The sequence below is a fragment of the Fusarium tjaetaba genome (genome assembly GCF_013396195.1).
Source record: "Fusarium tjaetaba strain NRRL 66243 chromosome Unknown NRRL66243_c0000269, whole genome shotgun sequence".
NCBI classification, from domain to species: Eukaryota; Fungi; Ascomycota; class Sordariomycetes; order Hypocreales; family Nectriaceae; genus Fusarium; species Fusarium tjaetaba.
This window is the reverse complement of record NW_023501465.1, coordinates 1-22,781: the sequence shown is the minus strand read 5'-3', so window position 1 is coordinate 22,781 and position 22,781 is coordinate 1. Positions and strand designations below refer to the sequence as shown.

The 22,781-nt window shown below is 49.4% G+C and overlaps 7 protein-coding genes across 7 annotated transcripts; 5 read left to right on the top strand and 2 right to left on the bottom strand.

Moving 5' to 3' along the window:
* Window positions 1-1,651: 1,651 nt before the first annotated feature.
* FTJAE_11108 (amidophosphoribosyltransferase) lies at window positions 1,652-3,112 on the top strand (the record flags this gene model as incomplete). Its single annotated transcript, XM_037344017.1, has 1 exon — window positions 1,652-3,112. The coding sequence occupies one exon, from the start codon at window positions 1,652-1,654 to the stop codon at window positions 3,110-3,112; it is 1,461 nt and encodes a 486-aa protein (XP_037201840.1).
* Window positions 3,113-3,850: 738 nt separating this feature from the next.
* On the top strand, window positions 3,851-10,245 carry FTJAE_11107 (uncharacterized protein; the record flags this gene model as incomplete). The annotated part of the gene is made up of 4 exons (XM_037344016.1): window positions 3,851-7,923; window positions 7,967-9,818; window positions 9,879-10,118; window positions 10,171-10,245. 4 exons carry the CDS (start codon window positions 3,851-3,853, stop codon window positions 10,243-10,245), a joined length of 6,240 nt encoding a protein of 2,079 aa, XP_037201839.1.
* Window positions 10,246-13,039: 2,794 nt separating this feature from the next.
* Window positions 13,040-15,469, top strand: FTJAE_11106 (uncharacterized protein; the record flags this gene model as incomplete). The annotated part of the gene is made up of 1 exon (XM_037344015.1): window positions 13,040-15,469. The coding sequence occupies one exon, from the start codon at window positions 13,040-13,042 to the stop codon at window positions 15,467-15,469; it is 2,430 nt and encodes an 809-aa protein (XP_037201838.1).
* Window positions 15,470-16,342: 873 nt separating this feature from the next.
* On the top strand, window positions 16,343-17,161 carry FTJAE_11105 (short chain dehydrogenase; the record flags this gene model as incomplete). The annotated part of the gene is made up of 1 exon (XM_037344014.1): window positions 16,343-17,161. The coding sequence occupies one exon, from the start codon at window positions 16,343-16,345 to the stop codon at window positions 17,159-17,161; it is 819 nt and encodes a 272-aa protein (XP_037201837.1).
* A 230-nt stretch (window positions 17,162-17,391) lies between these two features.
* FTJAE_11104 (chitin biosynthesis CHS5) lies at window positions 17,392-18,652 on the bottom strand (the record flags this gene model as incomplete). The annotated part of the gene is made up of 2 exons (XM_037344013.1): window positions 17,392-18,522; window positions 18,581-18,652. The coding sequence occupies 2 exons, from the start codon at window positions 18,650-18,652 to the stop codon at window positions 17,392-17,394; spliced, it is 1,203 nt and encodes a 400-aa protein (XP_037201836.1).
* A 2,274-nt stretch (window positions 18,653-20,926) lies between these two features.
* Window positions 20,927-21,650, top strand: FTJAE_11103 (translation initiation factor 1A; the record flags this gene model as incomplete). The annotated part of the gene is made up of 3 exons (XM_037344012.1): window positions 20,927-20,947; window positions 21,097-21,255; window positions 21,354-21,650. 3 exons carry the CDS (start codon window positions 20,927-20,929, stop codon window positions 21,648-21,650), a joined length of 477 nt encoding a protein of 158 aa, XP_037201835.1.
* A 761-nt stretch (window positions 21,651-22,411) lies between these two features.
* On the bottom strand, window positions 22,412-22,781 carry FTJAE_11102 (uncharacterized protein; the record flags this gene model as incomplete). The annotated part of the gene is made up of 2 exons (XM_037344011.1): window positions 22,412-22,440; window positions 22,494-22,781. Coding segments are annotated over 2 exons (317 nt in total), but the record flags the coding sequence as incomplete, so codon positions are not given.

Genomic DNA, 22,781 nt, shown 5'->3' with positions numbered 1-22,781 from the left:
GTTGAGAATCGACCTGAGCCTAGCGATCAAGAGAAATGTCTACGTTGTTGCATTAGTTTACTGTGATTCACAATATGAGAAAGAAAAGATTATTATTGCATACCGCGAGCAAACGAGGCAGTTGTTGCCTTGACTAGTGAATAGAAAGTGAAAAGCGATGGTTGGTTGCAGGAGAGAGCCAGAGAAGGCTTTTATTGTATCAGAAGCGGTTAGGTCCTCAACTTGAGGTGAATTCCTCGGTATCTGGGGCAACATATATCTTGCTCTGAGAATATTTGGTCCGTGCAACATGGCCTATGGGTCGTTTGTCTTGTCAAAGCTCTTATTCGTCTTGAAACCTTGGGATAAGTACTATTAACCAGCTAAGCATTTTTATTTAAACGACAGTTATATTCTTGAGGACTGTATCATATTCTCGTGATGTTTGTGCTACAGCTCTATTACAATAACAGGTATATATGCTTCCTTTAGCATCATCGCATCAGTGCTCGCAGGCACTGCCTTTATGTGTGCTTGTATGTGCGTAGGAGCCCATCTCCTCTATCTTTCCATTATACCACAGCGAGAGATAGCTCACCAAGGTCTTATAGAATCAAGGGATCTTGTTACCCGGTCTAAGCTCTTCAATCGATGTTCCAGTCCACCAGTGTTCACTATTTGGGCAGTGCACATCATATCCATATAAACCACACGAGATCTGCTAGCTACGTTACTCAATCTGAGAGTACGTATACCACATCTATATTGGTTATCTAATGAGTCCAAATGGTCTTACTAGCTATTGTATATGTTCAGTAGCTTCTAATGATGGATCCAGCGTCGAACGGGTTTGTGTTGTAAAGATGTTATAAGGCAGAAAGTTTGAATCTGATGAATGAATCCACCGCCGTTCGGATCGAGGTCTAGAAACATGGCTAGATTTATGAATGTCTTTAGAGAATATTTCGCTGGGCCATTCGCTAGACTCTACTGCGCATCATTCATTCAGATGTATGACGTTAGAACATTCTTGAAATATCACATTCCCTGAAGCTAAAGTGTCGCTAAGCCCTCATTTGGTATGATGGAAGTCCGGTGAGTAATAATTTGTGATCCCTGAATGAAAGAAAGAAAAAGGAGTTGTAAAAGTTGAAGGAACCTTTGAAGAACATAATAAATGTTTTTATTGTGTTCTGATGCTGCTTGAAGTTGCTATTTCAAGAGCGGCGGATGGCATAGGGTAAGTCAGGTACAGGTAGCGTTGCCTACTCCGTAAAGCCACTCTGACCAGTTAGGTTTCGGTTAGGCAATAGGTAACTAAGGCACCCAAGGTACTAGTTCAGTGGATCCCGGCAGAGCGACGATTTGCAGTGTGGAGATAGGTAGACCCCAGCGATCCTTGTGTCGACTGTTGAGGTCATTGATGCGATCAACTAGATAAGTACCTGAGGTAAAGTAATCGCAAAACTGATCAGACACTTACCAGGACCAGAACAAAAATGAGTGGGATGTTGATATAGAACATCGAGATATTGCCTGCTCTTGTGGAATGAAAAGCTGTTTCCTATTTCCCCTCGAGATTTGGACAACCTTGCACCCCTGTCTGAGTCTACCTATATCATCACCAATCTTTCGTCACTTCCACACTTCCACACCTTCTGCGCAAGTCGAGATGGCTGCTCGAACATTACGGAAACGTAAGGATGCGCGTAGAGAGGTGGTGCCCGTGAAGAAAATGAAGACCGGGAGGAAGACCAAGTACCAGGTGGAGGATGAGTATTTGGATGACCTACCGCACAATCTGGGACCTGTCCGTGCGCCCCGGAAGGATATCGAATCGATTCCTACACCCCCGGAAAATTCGAAAGAAATGCAGGACTTGGAGGAAAGTGCCAAAGTCGAAGAGGTCTCGCCTGTGGCCAAATCGGGGATGAAAGCTGCGAAGCAAGGTTCGACCCAGGTCACGGAGTTGGCAACCCGAAGATCCCTTCGCCCAAGGAAATCAACATCAAAAACTTCATACTTCGAATCTGATGACGACACAGTAACTAAACCTCAAGTCAAGCTTTCATCCGTCAAGGAGGAGGTCAAGGATGAGGATCTCCAGGTGGCAATAGAAGCACCAGTTCGGAAAACGGTCAAAAAGACGAAGAATAACCCGTATGGACTTACTCCCGGTATGACGCCTTTTCCAGAGTGGAACACCCCGTCAGCAGAAGAATGTGAAGAGGTCTATCGCCGACTGGCAAAAATACATGGAGAAGCAAAAGCCCCCGAGAAGATACCAGCGCCATCTTTGGAAGTGTCGGGTTGCGGAGAGGTACCATCTGTTCTCGATGCCTTGATTCGTACCCGCCTAAGCGCGAACACTTCCAACCGTAACTCAAGTGCAGCATTCAGGGGGTTGGTGACCACATTCGGCACTGTTGACCAAGGTATTGGGAAAGGCAGCGTTGACTGGAACAAGGTCAGAGTTGCTCCTTTGCCCACCATCGTTGAATCAATCAAGACAGGCGGCTTGGCTCAAGTCAAGGGCAAAGACATAAAGGCAATCCTGGAGCTAGTTCATGAAGAGAACACCAAACGACGAGAGGCCTTTATGCAAGAGAAAAAAGGGGGAAACTTATCTGGTATTGCCGGAGCGGACAACAAAACTCAAGGTCAAAAAGATCTTGAAATCTTAAAGACAGACCAAGATATTCTTTCACTAGACCATATACATGGCATGGCTCCTGATGAAGCCATGCAGACACTCACCAAATTCCCTGGTATTGGTGTCAAGACAGCATCTTGCGTTATTCTCTTCTGTCTCCAACAACCTAGCTTCGCCGTCGACACCCATGTTCACCGCATCAGTGGATGGTTGAAATGGATACCCCCCAAAGCCACTCGAGATCAAACATTTAGTCATCTGGAGGTGCGCATCCCCAATCATCTGAAGTATGGATTGCACAAGCTGTTCGTCCAACACGGACGAAGTTGTATCCGCTGTAGAGCAAACACAAGCGAGGGGAGCGAGGAATGGAATAAATCAAAATGTCCTCTTGATGGGCTGATGGAGCGAACGGGGAAGAGGCAGTATGGAGGGAAAGCAGGATTGAAGAAGCAGCTGAAGGAAGAGGACAGTGATTAAGTGCCTGTAGTTAGATACCAATTGGGGGTTGTTTTCGTTAAATAAGTTGCACCTCTTCAGCATTTCGTGCAACTAAGTACTATGTTTCTTACACATGCAATGCATTATCCTGCTTGTGTCCTATCACAAGCCATCTCAGCAACCATTTCACCAAAATTAGACATCAGTGGCTTCGGTGCCTTGTCAGCCAGCGACGAACGGCCCGCTATTTCTCATTAAACCCCCTGCAGAAAACGCGGCAACTCAAGCGCGTCAAAGCCCAGCCAGTTTCTGACCTACCTTAGCGTTACAACTAAGGTATTTTCCTATCCTGATCTTCTTCTTTCGTATTGCTCCGTAGGCTCATTGTTTTGCTGGAATACAAGCTTCGACAGGATATCCAGGGACTTCATACATTCTCTGCGACTCAGACTTTTTTATTCGCATCACCGTTTTATCTCCTACGGTTGTCCCGCAAACGATCAGACACTTACGGAAGGGTTTGTTTGATCTTGAAGCCAGAGTGCCCCAGCAACGATCCCTCAACACAACTTCGAATTTTCGACCACCACGACCGACCAACCTTCATCTCGTTGCGACAACCTTGGGCATATCCTTCTCTTCGTTGAATGCGATCCTCGCTAGACTTGGCAATAAATTGTCGCAACCTCATGACAATCCGACCTCCCACATCACCCCCGAACCCTTTGTTTTAGCCACGATCGCAAGAGATGCGCCAACGTACCTGCGAACCCTACAATGGATCTTCATGAGCAACTCAGCCAATGGTACGAGAAGATTCAACGCTTCGACGAGGAATGTCATCTCCTGTGCCCACGCATCAACGATGAGGATAATGAAAACTACAAACTCGTGGACGACCCCGACTCATCGATTACGCCAGAAGAAAAGAATAGTCGAATTAAGGCAGGAAAGGAGCGGCTCGAGGTCACATACTGGAATTGCCTGATTTTCGGCTTCGATCAATCAAGCCAAGGGAAATGGGGAGAGCAGCTCAGCGAGAGGCTTAACGGGTGCCTAAAGCATTGCGCAGATTGTGTCTATAATTGGCATATGCAGCGCCGAGAACTCTTGCAGCAATTCCAAGAACGATGGAATGAAGAAGTTGTAGTCGATATTCGGTCGATGTTGGAGCAGAGAGATGTTGAACGAATCGACCTAAGCCTGCGATGGGCCAAGGGGTTTATTGAGAAGATCATTTCAGAAGGCTCTACTTTCAAGAAATCCCAACTCGGTGAGCATCTACCTGAGGTCCATATCTCTATATACGAGGCACTATGCTGCATGCCGTATATGGAGGATGCGGATCGAAGGATGACCTTTCAGTATGTTTTCCAGCGACTTCAAGGTAAAAGTGGCCTCAAGCTTGGGACCAAGGAGCCTTTGCCTGGAATGACCTACTTTATCTTTGACCTCAAAAACCAGGATCGCCGGAAATGGGCAACAGATAACTATCGAAACCTTGACAGCAATAGTATGACATTGGAACAGTTCGACTGGGCTGTCAGCAGCGGTCTGACAAGGGCCATTGAGGACATTTCCAAAAAAGAGGCTTCAGCTATGGACTCATGGCCTGAAATGGCGCAGTTCTGGGAAGGATTCAATGAAATTCTCAGGACGTTGACTGCGGACGTCATTCTGCAGCGGTTACGGAATCTTGAACTGAGTGGCACAGTCAGTCACATCTACGACCTTCTGTTCCGCCATATCCAGTTCTGCCCTGCAGAGAGTGTCTTGGTAATGGCCATCACAATCCTCACAAACTTTCTAAAGAAGGCACCCAGGGCTTTTTGGGATGTCATCGGTGATGCCCGGCCAAATGTTATCGCTGACTTAATCTTTGCGAGTCCCGGATACAAGAATCTCCTTCGTCAGTCTTTAGAAGACTGCTGGACTGGCTACGATGTCTCTCGTGGCCCCTTTCCTACGTCTTGGATCGATCCATGGCTCCAGTCAGTCGGCCGCGATCGCAGATATAACGCTTGCGAGATCTTAATGCACACTCTCTTCGAATCACTTGCGAAAGACGAGGCTATCGGGGAACCGGGCCGTGCGGCGTGTATTCGAGCTGGATTTGATGCTTTACAGCTTACCATATCAACCTTTGTCGACCCAGAGACGAAGATTGGTGCGGGAACCACTCATCTCTACGCATGCTGTGCGTTCAACCTCGTTATGAAATACAAAGGCATCATTCTCCGGAACTTGCGTGCCCCTGGCGATGAAAGGGAAGGCTGGGTCACCTTTCAGGTAGCAAATGCAGCTAAAAAGGTCATGCAAGCTGCCATGAAACTCGATATGAAAGTCTTTGCGGAGGAATATATAGCTTGCCTGCAGGGCAGCCAGCTGCAATCCGCTGTCACTAGGGACTCGAAGGCTTTCTGGCAAGGTATTATTGAGATGTTCGATTTGTCAACCGAGCAGGTCGATCTTGCGAGAGATATCGTCTTGTCGTTAGAGCCCTTGATTGGTGTGGAACAGATCAGGGCCTTGAAGAGCGATGATAAACTGAGTGATTCGAGCAAGAACTTCAACAAGTCTCTTGCTGCAACAGTGGATATTCTTGGGAATCTTCTTGGCCGAATGTCCGAAATGCTAGACGCTGCCACAGACCTGAATACCTTCTTTGACGACCGCCTGGCTTTCCAAGGTACTATTACACTCTCTACCCATGGAGAGGCAGGACTTGCTGAAGCAGCTGCCGAGCTGCTGAAGAGCTGGACCGGAGAGTATTCCCAGAGCGGCGCCTTCGAGCAAATGTCACAGCTGCATCCTGAGCAGACCCTCTCCTCCATAGTATGGGCCCTAGAGCGAGTTTTGAAACCTCCATACCCCTGGGGTCCTATCAGGCCCATGCTAAATATGAGTCGGGATATCCTCCGTGGTTTGACTGACCCCATGTCCGGAGTCCTGCGAGTCAAGACCCTTGAGCCTATGTCGGCTGCGAAGGTCTTGCGTTGGTGGAGCGAACAGTGGCGTTTTGTCTCTACTGCGTGCAGAAACATTGAGGGATGGTCTCGATACATTCAGAACGCCGTCATGACAGAATTCTGCCGAGAAATTATGGAACTCGCTGAAGCCCTCGTCGCTGAGGATGGTCTCATCACATCAGCGATCTCCAAGGCTTTGAACAAAAGTGAAAAGGATACTATGTCGCAAATCCTTATCCCTGCAAAGCAACACTTTGGTGGAATGGAGAACATGATTCGTCTGAAGGACAAGTGGCTCGTTGATGTCACAGTGAGAGTCCTGTGCAAGATTCTCACCCGACTTCGAGAAAACAACCATGAGATTAACCCTGCCTCCCGGAAGCTTATCACTGATGCTTGCCTACCTACAAATGTCCCGGGCAAGTTTGTCAGGTCAACCAACATGACTGACCAGCAGCGAGCGGAACTTCTTCAAGCCCTTGGACAAACAGACGATGAGATCCAAATCTACCAGCTCGGTGTTGCGCAGACACCATTAGTACAGAGACCCAAAGATGGGATCAAGAAACAAAGCAAACTTGACGCTTGGTCCAAGTCTGGCACATCATCTAGCAGTACAACCACGGCAGCATCATCAAGATCTAATCGTGATGACGTGCTCGATCTTAGCAGATCTATAGACAGCCCCATCCTTAGGCAGCTGGAGGCCAAGAAAGCTAAGGATCAGGCAAAGGCCAAAACAAGGTCTCAAGCTATGATCAAGCCTAGAACCCAGACTGCCCCGGATCAGAAGGGGGTCGAGGCACTCAAGGAGGCCAGACAAAAGGCCAAACTTGAAAAACAGAAGCGCGATGCTGCGATCATAGCGAAGGCCAAAGCTCTTAGAGGGGAAACTGTCCCTGGTGAGGGTTCCGGCTTGCTTAGTCTGGGCCTCATTGGCAAAGATCACGGCCGAAGTGAGATAATGGTAAACAGTTCCGAAGAAGAATCTGATGAAGAGGAAGACGTATCAGATGCCGATAACGAACTAGCTGCCCTTAGCACGGGAGGCCAGACAGCTTTGGAAGAAGCTAACAAGCGGCGCATGGCAAAGGCTTTGCAAGACAAAATGCGTAGACCAGTGAAGAAGGTTAGACAGCAGCGCTCGGTCAAGGATAGGAGAGCCAGAGTCATTCCTCCCATGGACAGGTTACACAACACAGTGCTAGCCTGGGACATTTTCCATGGAGGTAACGATCCTCCCAATGGCCCAGCAGCTTCAGAAGTTGCCACCAAGTATTCTGAACCCAGAACGTACCAGGATACCTTTTTTCCCCTGCTTGCTTCTGAAGCTTGGCGCTCTTTTGTCACAGCCAAGGATGAGCTCACGTCTCAGCCATTCGGTATGAAGATTGCAAGCCGTGCGAGCGTCGATAGCTACCTGGAGGCGACCTTCACGATGCCAGTGGTCCAAAGCAGAGAGCGCGGTGTTTCTGAAGGCGACATCCTTCTCGTCTCGGAATCGGAACAACCTTTGATCGATCAGACAGCTCGACATTGTTTGGCTAGGGTTCACCGCATCACCTACAAAAAGGAGCTGATCGAGATCACATATCGTGTGGCTTCCCGAAACAATCCCATGACACAGGTGTTGACCCCGAATGTTAGCGTCTTCGGAGTGAAGATCACCAACATGACAACAATCGAGCGAGAATTCGCTGCGCTGGAGAGTCTGCCGTATTATGATCTAATGGACGAAATCCTGAATGCTGAACCGTCTCCTATTCTGCAGTATGGAGATGAGAAGATAAACAACTGTATGAACAATTATGCTCTTAACCGAGGACAGGCTATGGCGGTTTTAGGCGCTCACGACAATGATGGCTTCACGCTTATTCAGGGGTAAGTCTCTCGGTCTTGGTCATGACGAAGCTAATATAGGCAGCCCTCCTGGTACTGGAAAAACGAAAACCATCGTGGCCATGGTTGGAACTTTGCTCTCTGAGCAACTAAGTCAACTAAGCAATCAAGGCATTCCCATGGGCGTACCTCTGCGACCGAACGGTGCACCAGGGGCTCCCAAACAAAGCCGTTCAAAAAAGCTTCTTGTTTGTGCACCCAGTAACGCCGCCGTCGATGAATTAGTGCTACGTCTGAAGGCTGGTGTCAAAACGATATCGGGGAAAACCAAGAATATCAACGTGCTACGACTCGGTCGGAGTGATGCCATTAATGCAGCTGTAAGGGACGTCACCCTAGACGAGCTTGTCAAGGCCCGCATGGAGGGCGATCAAACCAAGGATAAAGCCAAAGCCGACCGTGACCAACTCCACGAGAATGCCGGGAAGGTAAAGGAAGAGCTGGGAAAACTGCGTCCCCAACTGGAAGCAGCAAAGCTCATGGATGATCGAACCCTCTACAACAAGCTATCTCGAGAATTCGACGAATTGAAGCGACGCCAAATGTCCTATGGAAAACAAATCGATGCCGACAAGAGCAGTGGCAATTCTGTAGCCCGAGAGATGGAAATGCGACGCCGCCAAGTTCAGCAGGAAATCCTCAATAACGCTCAGGTCTTGTGCGCTACTCTGAGTGGCAGTGGTCACGAGATGTTTCGAAACCTGGAGGACGTAGAGTTCGAAACAGTAATCATCGACGAGGCTGCCCAGTGCGTTGAGCTAAGCGCCTTGATTCCACTCAAATACGGCTGTTACAAATGCATCCTCGTTGGAGATCCTAAACAGCTCCCCCCTACAGTTCTGTCACAGTCGGCGGCGAAGTTTGGTTACGATCAGAGTCTGTTCGTCCGAATGCAGCAAAACCACCCCCAATCGGTGCATTTGCTGGACATGCAATACCGTATGCATCCAGAGATCAGCTTGTTCCCCAGCCGCGAGTTCTACGAAGGACAACTCGCCGACGGACAGAACATGCATGAGCTCAGGCAACAGCCGTGGCACAAGAGTGCACTACTTGGTCCCTATCGATTCTTCGATGTCCAGGGTGTCCAGGAGAGGGGCCACAAGGGCCAGTCGCTGGTCAACACCAAGGAGTTGGATGTTGCTATACAGATGTACGATCGCTTTAGTAACGAGTACCGCGAATGCGACTTGACAGGCAAGATCGGTATCATCACTCCTTACAAAGCTCAACTCTATGAGTTAAGAAACCGCTTCCGTTCGCGATATGGCGAGAACATCACAAGCATAATCGAGTTCAACACCACTGATGCTTTCCAGGGTCGCGAATGTGAGATCATCATCTTCTCTTGTGTTCGTGCCAGTTCTACTGGCGGTATCGGTTTCATGACTGATATTCGACGTATGAACGTCGGTCTAACTCGTGCTAAATCATCGCTGTGGATTCTTGGTGACTCCAGAGCGCTTGTTCAGGGCGAGTTCTGGCGAAAACTCATTGAGGATGCTCAAGCCAGAGATCGCTACACTAATGGCGACGTGTTGTCAATGTTTAGGAAGCCCCTCGAAAAGGCAAAGCCGGGCACTTACCTTGCCTCACTACCCCAAGCTCCAGCCCGTGATGTTCCCATGCGAGATGCATCTTTGGAAGCTTCATCGTCACTGCCCTCATCTCGCCCAAACTCGCCCAAGGTCGAGGGAGCTCAGCAGAAAACGACTCCCGCAACTCACATACCTGGCATTGCAGGAGGCGAACCGGCTGGGGTTCTGCCACGCTCTGCTGGGCCTCCTGTCATTCATACCTCGTCAAGCAAGCCTCCAGGAGAAGCACGAAAGCGACCTCATAACGGACCAGATTCAAATCAGCCAGTTCCTAAAAGGGTATGTCCACAAACATAACAAACGCCGAGAACAAGGTTTTGTAAGCTAACAGACAAACAGATAGCAAGTGACAAGGCTCGGGGCGGTGGACTCATGGGCAAGTTTGGGAACAAGCCGCACCGGCCGCCCAAGGCTCCCACCGACCCTTCAGCAATGTCAGTAATGGGCCTGGCGCCACCTGAGAGACCGCCTGCAGCAGCGCCGACTGGTCCCTTGTTACCAAGCAGACCCCAAGCCCCAACAGGACCTAGAATTCCGACGGGTCCTTCAAATCCGGGGCCGCAATACAATAACAACCAGGTATTTCTAAAACTATGAGTTCGACGAGACTCTTTGCTTATACTGTCCCCAGCAACGACGCCCACCTCACCCGCCTTCCTCTCGCAAGAAGGGGAAGCCAAGTCTCTTTGTCCCAAAGAAACGGTAAAAGAAACAGTGAATCTCATGACAAAACGAGACTCTGTATAACAAGCATAGAGGATGATACGTAGTAGATAGCATTTCTGGGCGTTGGGTGCATTATTTCATTTGTACATGGCATCCCCGCCCGAATAGCGCATAAGGGCCCCCGAAAATCTTTTTCCAGAGGGGAGGATTAGACATTGCCAAACATGCCTCACTCCTGGCTTCAGCCAGAAAATATGGTAGGCTGGCATACATCATACATGCGTGGGCTGCCTACGGTGATATGCAAGGGGGCACGAGACCCCTCCTGTGGTGGTCGGATGGAGAACAGAATCATTAAATATTAAACCTGACCAGCCTGGAAGATTCTGAGGCCAGCTATTAGGGTCGAGACGCTCAACAAGACCCATGGGGGTTTCCGTCAAGGCTGGAACCTGGTAATGGCAGAGCACTGCATCTTTTCCACTATCTCGTCGTCTACAGTTGAGGTTGATTGCGTCACGTGATGTCGTTGAAACAATGTGAATGGAGGAGAATGGCAGTCCATGTTTGCGCTGAGCATGGGTCAGCTCGCCTAACCGACCGGTAGTGAGGACGATCATCAGCCGACAGGGATCGTGTCGTTTCAAAAGACAGGGAGAACGACAAGGGACCCTGGTGACGAATGAAGTCAGGTAATGTCCGATCCTGGTCAAGTTCCCATGGGCAATAGTTAGACGAGGCAACTTGTTCATACATGCACGATCACAAGTGACAAAAAGGATGGATGTGCTATGACGTAAAGGCAAATGGCGATGGAGGCATTATTGACGACAGTGGCCCTTTGGCTTTCCAAGGAGGGTCAGCTCGGCCCAGCTTATATGAAAGCCAAGACGACAGAGAGAAGGAGATGACGCTAGACTCTAGAGATAACGCTCAGTCAGGCACACACATCATATCCTCTGGCCTACTCCGTAGGTAACAGTTGGTAACTTGGCACGGTGATGACACTAGTGGTCTCCTGCAGAGAAGATCAGCAGTGGCGCTCGGAAGGGCTTTTTGGCGGTTGAGCAACAACGACGCGGTATTGGTGATTGGATAAGTTGTAAGGACCTGAAGGCAGAACCCTGTGAGCTGAAAAGAGATGGCTACTATCCTATGGGGGTGGAGTGAAATGTTTGTGAAATGTTGGAACAGGGAGCTACTCCCTCGATATTAGATATAGAAGACTCAAGACTCTTGATACGGAGCAAGAATAAACTAAAGAACCAAGCAAGTTGATCCTAAACTTACTTAGGTGTTCTTGGCATACACGGTCGGATTGAAGATGAAGCTTTGAGTTCTGCTATCTCCTGATACTGTACAGTTTGTAGATTGGTGCATACCTACGTAAGTGGTTCAGCAAGTCGCCAAGTCTAGGACAGACCACCAACGCGAGCATGGCTTGGGTTTGGAGCTGATGCTTGGTTCATATCGGATACCTCTACCTCTTGTGAACCATCCGAGATACCTGAGAAGGTAACACAACTCACGGTGGTGACCACGACCAGCCAGCTGCAACCACTGACCGAAGACTTTCGGCAACCAATTGCTGTAAATTGTTTCTTTTTCAAGGGAAAGGTTTGCGAGCGGCTGGGATTTAAAGATCTGTCCACTAAATGCTTGTCTGTACGTGCATGCCCTCGGGGGGGCAAGAAAACAGCGAACCTTTATATAGGGTGCTAAAATAAACTTAAGTAAAAGTTATCCTAAGCTTAGGCTATATTGCCTAAGTTTTTTTGTCATTTAGGATTAAGGTCCTGTGTTTTCTTTCCTCCCCTGGCATGCATACCATACATCACTTGTGGTGGCCGGCAAAGAGACATGCATAAAGCGAAAAGAGAAAAAAGCAAAGAGGAAAAGTGACGAGAACGAAGCTAACCAAGGGTCAGGACAGGAAAATGAGATCTCCAGTGCAAATATGACTAGGATATTTTGACAAATGAAACTATTTCTTCGCCGATCTTGGTAGGCATCCCGAACAACCGGGTTGTCGTGCCGCATCGCGAAAGAGGCGTAATTACAACATCAGAAAGATTAAGAGACCCAGCAGATAATGGAGATGAGCTGAGCTAGAACAAAGGAGCACGATCTCCCTTTTGGTGAATCTGTGCTTCTGAGGCTCTGATTGGGGAATTAGCGACAACGTTTCCACATTAAATTCAACGGGCATAATTAGCTTTCGGATCCTGAGCTAAGACTAAATAGCGGCACTTGGCCTTGGTGGCGCTCCAGGGTTTTACGGGGGAGTGACGGCATACATGGGCTCTGGGACCTCTCTGATGCTCCTGCTCTAGCTGTCCCCTGGAACCTGGATTGACCAGGTTGAACTGGGCTGAACTGGGGGAGAGCACCCCCAGGCCAGGACATGTAATTTCTTCTTCTTCTTTTCAACACCATCACTTCTCAATTTTACATCTTTGTCACAATCTTGGCCTTGTTTTGTGGCTGCCAACTCAATTCGGCTCCCAGTGTAAGATATACATACATATGAACTCGCGGTGACACAGACTATCTATCTACCTACTATCACTCGGGTCACCGGTCTGCAACCACCCGCCTCCTAATCTCCTTCCAAGCCTCCAAAAGGGAGGACACGAGAAAAGCCCCGAAAGACAGACAACAACCAAAGGTGAGACTAATTTAAGAGATCCCTTCGTGTACAAACCATGTCCCGTGAATACTCAGCTGATACATCTACCTAGCTCAGGCCTGTCTTTCATGGATGCAAGTGCATCGTTGCGCAAAAGCGTATAAGCCCATCCCATGTTCCGTATCAGATGTTGAGCTGGCCCGGCATGGCTCAAGTTCTTGGCCTTGATCCTGAGGCCTCTGTCACGTCGGGCAGTGGCGCTTCCTGTCCTCGCACAACAATCCCCCCAGTTCTCACTTCTTCTGTATCTGCATCTACTGTCCCTAAAACAAATCGGCATTCGTATCTGCAAAGGCCAGGCTCTCAAACCCAAGCCCAAGCACGTACCCGGCCAAGAGCAAAATCTGCATCAAATTTGCTAGATGGTCCCGAAAAGGACAAGGACTTGCGTTTTCACGACGACACCTTCATCGATCAGCAGCAGGAGGGGGACGGGGAACCGCATGATGGCCTTGCAGAGCTCATTGACTTTTTGAGGAATTACAGCCCTCCGTCAGGTAACTTTATGTCTATCCCTGATGGAATTCCCCCAGAGGACAGGGGGCGATGGCACAGGCTTCGAAAGTTGGGCAAGAGGAGTAAATCACTCTCCAAGTCGCCTCAGACCATTCGGCTTCCAGACTCAGCTGTCTCAGGCACAACGATAGGAGGACATCGACATATTGCAATTTCCATTCCCTTGGACGCCTCGCCATTTGGCCGAACTCCCAGGTCTCAGTATCCCATATACCAGCACCGGAGTGTAAAGCCTCTCACTTCCCAGTATGCTCCTACCAGAGCAGTCTTGAACGACAAAGGCGTCGTGACTGTGTTACGGACTGTCGCCGAGGACAGAGAATCGTCGCCCTCGGTGAGCCCGGCAAATTCTCAGCTTCTTTTATCTACTATCCCTCAAAGATCTCCAAACTCATCGATCAATGGACACTCTACTCCGGCCCCTATTAATAGCAGTAACCAAAGTACGGCACCGGAACATCTGAACATTTTGGCAACGCCTCCTCCGAGGGTAGTGACCCCAGACCAAGTCAGACAAGCAAATGAGCTGGGCCGACGATTTCAAAGCAATGAACAGGGGGACACAAATGCAGGAAGCCCAAACAATCACGATAGGATCCCTTCACGGAATCCCAGCTTGGCAGGGGGTCGCTTCGTACACCTCGGCGACCTGTCGATCGATACTATGATGTCTCAGTCAACCAAGACAGAAGCCCATCAGGTTCCTACTTCACCTGCCCGCCCCGTATCCCAGGACGGATCTTACCAACCTTCACTTTCCAAAAGCATAATGACAACAAGCGAGAATGATCCTGTTGTTGCAGAGGCTAGGCCGGTCGAGGCAAGACCAGTATCAGCCAGGGAATCGCGCATTCGATTGACCACGAAGAAAACCGAGGAGCCTCCTGTTACTGTGATTACCAAAAGCCCACTACGTGTCCAACGTCAAGGTTCTAGGAAACAAACAACAAAGGAGATGTCATCAACACCTGAAGCCAGATTGTCACAGAGCCGCCGTGACAAGGTCAGGGACAAGAAAAAGAAGGATATGGAAGCTGCCTCTTTGAAACGGCGCAGTATGATATCTATTTCGATGGACCTGCAGCCTGATTCTGAGCAGGAGACTATCAGAGAGGCGCCTCAAGAAAAGGTAGAAGAGCCACCACCATTGCCACTCAGGTCTCCCCAGCGCCAAAGCATGTGCCCCATCATGGTTGTCGCCAATGTCAAGCCATCACCTCCCCCAACAGCGGTTGGCCCAGCATCCCCAAAGAGACAAACGACCACAAACCCAGAGGACTTGACATTTGCTGTGAAGTTGAAGCGGAACGAGGCGCCTAAGCAAGAAGACGACACGTCCAGTCGAGCAATTTCTCCATCTCCACCCTCATATCAAAACGGGTCACCGACGCCTCCGCAATCCGCTCACTCATCACCAACTCATAAACTGGACTCACAGGATAGAACTTCCCTTTCGCGACGCCGGGAGTGGAGTGCTGCTCGAGAACAAGAACGTAAACGAAAAGAAGCTGCCTCGAACGCCAGTCCCCGACCCAGGGTGAGGAGGGCGGTTACTATGAGAGAAGACACCGGGGACAAAGCGCCCACCGCGGAAAAGGAGGTTTTGCGAAGATATGAGGCATACCGCGAGTACCGCATCAGAGAGATGGAACGCAGAATCAGGAGATTGGAGCGCAACGGAGATGTCTGGCTTCGTGCCCTGGTGCCAGTATTAGACAATCTCAACCGCACGCTCGCTAATTCTCAAGACGGGCACCCAAGCGGGGCGAAGGGGTGGATATCTGATGATGACCGTTCGAACTTCCAAGCAACCTCTAAAATGAGACCATCGAGCCGAGGACGCATGATGGCAAGGACCGGGACATCAGAGCGGGAGTTTCTGGAGCAGCTTGTACGAACTAAAGAGGAGCTTGAGGCTGGAAGTGTCAGCGATGACATGAGCGGTTTTGATACGATAGAGCCTCTGATGAGAGAACTGGCCGGTCGATCTCGACTAAGCTTTGAAGCAAGATCACTCGGAATGGGTGATGAGGGATTACTGCATTCTCTTTCCGAGTAGTGGTCTGCTGGGTGATGTGTACAATCCAAAAACAGGAGACGAAGACGGGGAGGTTGATCTGTTTTTTATGTGCAGTATAGGACTGGCTGGTTGGTTTGTGTGCAGGATGAGCGAAGCATTGGATTTTGGATACGTTCGACAACGTTACTATAGTATAGTCTTGCACCCGACGTGCACTTTCCTAGCTGACGCCTATCACGATAAGTTCAGAGCATTTCCTAGTATGTATCGTATCTACCCAGAAATAGCTAGTTTCTTGTTTAGTATCGTCGAAATGATAGAAAGGTCGCTCACTTGGCGATAATTCAAGGTTATCACTAATAAGCCATTGAACGGAAAACATAGCGTCTATGACTTCAAATCTACCCTACAATATCCTATCCTAATCTTGAGACTCATTCAACTTGCAATGTAACACCAAATCATCTTCTCGGCATCTATCTAATGCTAGCCGTTACACTTTAGTTCGCACGTCAAGAAACACAGAATCAATTTTCGATTTCACAACCACTTCTGTTTATACCTAACGTGAGTTGGGTAACAAGCTTCTACACTTGGATCGAGCCCGCCCAGCCCGCTCAGGGGCAGCGAGATCCTATGACGTAGGTGATCCCTCGCAAGAACGTGCGTCTACGCATCATCAAAGACACGAGATGTCATGGAGCTACATGATTGTCAAGGGGAGGGTGAAATAAAAGTGACAACCAATCATTTATACGGTCGTTTGAGGCGTGAACTTGATTTTACAGCCAATGACACCAATTGAGAACTTCGTCGTACTTTACATTCATCCTTGTCACAGCACCCAATTTGTTCAGTCAAACTTGACTTATATGAGATAGCTCTGGGACATCCGACCCAGGTGAATCAACCATGAGCAAGCCCTGGATTTTTGTATGCCCTTCAACTCGAGGAATTGGTTATGCTCTCACTCGACACATCCTCCAGAAGACATCCTTGCCAATACTCGCAACAGCTCGTCTCCAACACGACCCAGAAACTGTGAAGAAATCACTTCTCGAAGGTCTTCCCGAGAAAGCAGGTCTCACTAAACGCCTGTCGATAGTTCACGCGGATGTCACAGACGAGGGGTCTCTCATTGATGCAGCTTCCAGAGCTGCCGAGCTGTTCCCTCCTGACAAGCATCACCTGCGGCTTGCGTGCGCGGTTCCTGGGGTCCTCAAACCAGAGAAGAATGTCAACCAGATAGACGCAGAGGCTAGTTTGAAGCAGTTTCGCATCAACACCATGGGTCCTCTCCTCCTTATCAAACACTTCGACAAGTTTCTTCCCAGGCGGAGCTCTGAGCTCGAGGACAGCCCCAACAGTGATGAGGTACAGATGCCTCCCTATTCGGTGTGGCTCAGTATGGCAGCTCGGGTTGGCTCCACGTCAGATAATAGGGCTGGGGGATGGTTCTCATATCGGGCGAGCAAGGCGGGAGTTATCAGCCTGGGCAAGAGTTACGACATATTTCTCCGTGGGCGGAGTGGTGATAAGGCCATCTCCATTGCCTACCACCCTGGCACGGTCAAGACAGACCTGAGCAAGGGTTTCTGGGAGAGTACAAAGGAGGGCAAACTATTCAGCCCTGAATTCGCTGTCGACAGACTTGTAAAAGTCGCAACGGGTCTCCCCCTGGAAGGGCGAGGCAAGTGTATGGACTGGAACAACAAGGAGATCCTCCCATAAAGCGAGGCGTGGATTATTGAGAGAGCTGAAAGAATAACGCATCTTGGAGTTGTTTGCGCGAAAAATAAGTTATTAAACCAGTATCTGCTCTGCCCTTTCACCAAGATCTTGCCAGCCAATATATCCATATGAGACCATACCAGACAGCGACCGCTGTCCACTCACTGCCTAATCATGCTATCTTTTCAAACAAAGTCAATCCCAACCACATAATTGAAGTACCTCTTGGTCTATAGCTCCACTTCTTGGAAGGATGCCCCATCTGGTGTAGGTGCGGTCTTCGCGTTTGACTCATCTTCTGCGTCATCATCTGACGCTTCTTGCTTATCATCGTGTTCGGGGTTACTTGATTCACCATTATTGGCGGGTCGTAGGGCAACCTTCTGCTCCTCTTTATCCTCGAATCGCACCTTTTGTTCCTCTTGTGGTGACGTCTTCGTCTTTTGCTCGATCTCGACTTCTTCTCCGCTTTCAGTGCTACTACCGCTGGAGCTCTGCTTTCCGCCGTTCCTTTGCGCGTCCTCTTCCTCCTTCTCCTTGACCTTCTCGTCTAGCTTCTCCTCTGATGGAGATGCCTGCTCGCCGTTGTGGGCAGGCGGCACGGGCAGGCTCTTCTCCTCCTTCTCTGGAGGAGGTGGAGGTGAAGCTTCCTCGGCTGGGGGGCCTGGCTTCATAGCATCAAGATAGAATTTGGTGACACCTAGAATGCGGCCACTCTTCTCACAAGCCTCAACCCATTCTGGACGTACGACGGGAATGTTGCTCTCGACAGCTTTCTCCCATTGCTGCCCACGTCCCTCAGTAGTAACAAAATGCGTCGTGTCAATGCGGACGCCATCAACAAGCTTGGCCCCAATGCGCTCAACCGCATTTGTCAAGCTGTCCTTGACGGCACTAGGCAGAATACCGGTAGTAATGGTAATGCCTCTTAGATCCGTCATTTTGTGTGTTCTCACGGAGACGCGCTCACTGATGAAGGTGCCAGCGCTTGTGCGCAGGACCAGGTGGAAGGTATACTCTGTATCAACAGCAAGGCCGCTAATCTTTGTGCTGTGCATCTGTAACGGGCGAGGGATGTTTCCAGCTTTTTGACCATTTCGGTAGAGACTCAAAGAAATAAGGTCGGCGGTAGCAAGCTGAATAGGATCCCACTCAAGAACGACGGAGGTTTGGGTTGCATTGCGGCATCGCAGCACTGGGGTTGTAGGCTCGGAGGCACCAAATGAGTTGTAGATGCTGTCTTGGAGGGCACGGAATGCGCGATCGGCAGCAGCTTCTTTGGTCGCGTTCTGCGAAACGTTGATGTCGACGATGCTGCCTGACGAGATATTGGGAGGGAGGAGGATAGATGGGAATTCGATCTAAGGACACTCTCTGCATTAGCAATTATCACAGACAGAGAAGATGCTGCAAGCTCACCAAGCGCTTGTCCGGTGTCAGAAGAACAGTAACGCCGGCATCGACCTTGCCGACAGTGAGAGAGACGAGCATCGTTGCGAGTGTCGCAGCAAACAAAGGGTGATGATGACGCCGAGGTAGTCTCTAGGCAAATACGCAAGCGGAAAAGGGAAGGTGAAACAAGGGTATCTTTGAAAAGGAGAATCTATAGACGGCGCTGACCAAATCGCCTATCTGATCTGTAGTTGAAGCGAGAAAGGTTGCTGATAATTGCGAATGCGATAGGGATGGAAGGTCGACGTGGAATCTTTGGTTGGGACAAGCTGCATGAGCAAGGACACGCACGCCAGCCAGCAAGGGCACTAACTAAAGACAAAGAGCTCCAGCTCCCATTCAGCCCAGCAATTTGAGTACCACCCGACTCAATACCTACCTATGTAAGACTCCCTGGAGCTTAGGCCCTAGGCCCCTAGGAGGCTCGCTACCTAGCCGCGCCCCTGTGAGGCTCCAGGGCTCTCTAACCTTAGAGCACTACAAAGTGGGGACTCGGGACGGGATAGGGGGACAAAGTTCACACCTCCCACCCGTGGGTGTTACCACGGGGTGTCACATGGATGTTATCCTTTCATTCCTAGGTATGTATATCTCATCTTCAGACTAAACACTTTACATATGGACGAATGCTCAACTTGACACGGTTGAATAGCAATATACAGTTTATTGGTGAAAACATTGGTATCATAGCATCAAGTACACACATGACTTGCAAGCCCACGCAAATCTGATCCAGTTCTCAGGTCTACCGATAGGTTGGCTCCATGTAGACAAAGGATCCCGCAAATTCCATAACCAAAACCCTAGGTATTCATGTTACTCCCTCACATCCCTTCTGAGGATGCCACCAATTTCCGAAACACCAATTTTGCGCAGAATGCACCATAGTTCGTGACAACATATCCAGTCTTGGCTTTCAAGTATGCCCAGCTATTCATGTCTCTTTTGCAACATGTATTTTTCTTCCCAGGTTTGCTTCACTTGCTTTGCAACAGCCTCGCCAAAAATATGAGCTGGGGCTTGGGCGACTTTCAAAGGATCGTGGATCGTCACCATAAGCGTTCCTCGCGGGCCATTCATTGAGTATCCGAGATCTTTCAAGGCTCCCCAGAATGCGCCTGTCAGTCTTTTGGCCATCAGGTTTCGCACCACGGTACTGCCCCCTCCCCTGCATATTGTGTATGTCCAGAGAGGCTCCTCTGCCAGCTTGCGTCGGTAATTGCTCATGATTATGGGTAGCATTGGTGCTATTCCTGGCCTTAAATGTTGCAGGTGGTAGGGGTGTATGATGTATCGAGGCGAGTATTGAACAAGGCAGTTGAATAATACTTTCACTTTTTGTTCGTCAGGCCCCAGATGCAGACGTGTAGCCTTAGAGTTGTCGTACTCGATGCCTGTTTCTTGAAGAAATGACCAGACTTCTGGTGTGGTGAGCAGTCTTCCAGATGGTGATACATGGTCGTTTGCTGGTGGGATGTAGATCCGGGGCGATTTAGGCCGTCCTTTCGTTCCGTCTCGATTCGGTGATTGTCCTGGTCTGCTGGGAGTCTTTTGAGGACGGTCTTTTGTACTTTGGTGCAATATCCGTGTGGTTGATGAGTAAAGTCGGTAGTTAGAGGAGGGTATCGATCGCAGGAGTTTGATTCCTGGCAAGACTTGTGCCGTTGTCATGATGAAGGACTTCGACGGGAAACTATCATGTTGAGGTGGGATATGATGTTTTCTTCAGAGGTGAGATTTTTCTGGTGCCTTAGTGCCGTTCGTTCATTGCCTAATTGCGAGGGAGTGCGCCAGGGAAGTTGGAATCAAGCATGATGAAGCACGATGCGCAAATCGATTTCATGAGTTTACGATTTCCCAACATGCTTGACTAGGAACGCCACATGATTGTGGCTGTGTCGCTAACCAATCTGCGTCATATTATTCAGAATAGGTACTTGACTTTAGGCATAATGCTCTCTTCTTAGGATAATCTCTAGATTTAATAAAGAATTAATCAACTCTATGTATGATTAACCGACACGCTCTAGGTTTTAAGTTTGCTATTCTTCCCACACTTTTCAGACTGAAAGTTTATCGTATTGCATTGAAAACATCTTTGCTGCGCCACGCTTGAGTCACTGTGGAGGACTGTATGTATCACATTTGTCTTGCGCCCAACCAGCTCCTACCTCTTGTGTCAGTCAGCAGCGAAGCCCAGGAAAAATCCACTTTCTTTCCCAAGCCAACAACGACACCACAACATCACCACCAACTTTCTTCTTCCACCAACACATCTCTTCTTCACTTCACGCATACCGACAAACCGCCAATATGCCTAAGAACAAGGGAAAGGTAAGTCACACAGATCCTTCTATACTCGACTGCCATCCTTTTTCATTCACGGATCGCATTTTCACGCGCCAACCGCCTGCCCCGCCCCCACCATCATCGCCCAAGTTCTTCTGCAAGCAACAAAGGAACCGTCTCTAACAGTTGGACAGGGTGGAAAGAACCGCAGACGTGGTACCAAGGAGAACGATGACCAGCGCCGAGAGCTCACCTTCAAGGAGGATGGCCAAGAGTATGCTCAGGTCGTGAAGATGCTTGGTAACGGTCGTCTCGAGGCTCTGTGTTTCGATGGAAGCAAGCGTCTCGCCAACGTAAGTAGCCCCAAGTTTGCCTGCCTAAGACGCGGTGCAACGAAAGCAGGACGCTCATGTCCTTCTTTCGACGATTCATGCTAACACCTCCTTCTTAGATTCGCGGCAAAATGCGAAAGAAGGTCTGGATTAACCAGGGTGATATTATCCTCCTCTCTCTCCGTGACTTCCAGGACAACAAGGGCGACGTCATTCTCAAGTACACCGCCGATGAAGCCCGTACCCTCAAGTCTTACGGCGAGCTCCCTGAGAACGCTAAGATCAACGAAACCGACTCTTTTGGCCAGGGAGAGGATGGCGAGGCCTACTTCGAGTTCGGCGACGCTGATTCAGACGATGACTCTGACGATGGCGCCGCTGGCAACAAGAAGGAGGTCGACATTGACGACATTTAGGCTCGCCAAAGCCCCTCCAAATCCCCTTCTCTCTCTCCACCGAGCCCCCGACGCTACCGGGTGATACAAACGTATTTCGCGGCTGGTGTTGTTGATATTGTCTTCTCTCTCAAACCCGGAGCCGAGCACCCAAAGCTCTGTGCGTCGGGTCCCACGACAGTAGTTGCTGTGGAGTCGTAGACGGCCGTGGTGGGAGGGACGTCACGGCATGTCGTTCTCTTTTGGACTTTCAGTATCACGATCGAATTTTCTGTCTTGTTCCGTTTTTAGGTTGTTTTTTACTGGACGAACATGTTTTTTTCTTAACGCTTTACGATCATCACAATCGTCTCAAAAGCACAGGTTAGACAAGACAGGAAAATGCTTACTATTGCTTCATAAACATCCTTTGATTCTCGCATTGCATTGATGTCGTGAGCAGTAAAGGCAACGCACTAACTATTGCCGAGTTTGTGGGCTAGTCATTCTGTAATCTTGTAGAATCTCGTTAATGCTATGGGTGTCTACAGAACATAACCAACTTTTGTCATGCCAACTGGAAATGCTACAGACGTAGTAGAACCATTTGGTAATACAAGCCCGATCTCATATGCTGGTGCTGATTCGCAACCAAGATACGTCTGCAACTGGTTGGTTCGTCACAATACTCGTCGTTACCCATAAGTGCAGATTTTATAAAAGACATGTCGATAATCCTTTGTCGACTATATCTACCACACTCTTCCTTCCTTCTCTTGGATCTTGTGCTGATGTGGTTTAGTTCACCAGTCATCGTTGTCACTCTCGTCATCTTATATTGTGTTAGCACATCACTCTTTACTAACAAACGCATGTTGGACTTACCACTCTTGGAGACCTTTTCTTTTCTCTTCTGGAGAGCAGCAGCCAAGGCATCGGCCATGCCGCCGCCGCCACCAGGCGCACCAGCTGCTGCAGGTGCGGCATTAGCACCGCCAGAATCGCCGCCACTGCCAACTTGAACACCACTTCGGTCGCGAATCTGTGAGCGATCAACCTTCTTGAGGGAGTGGATTCCGCCAGCACGTTGAATGCCTTCCAGCATGGCTGATCGGCCAGGATCCCCCCCTGCAGCAACAGGAGGGAGAGGAGGCGGGGGAGGCGCACTAGTTC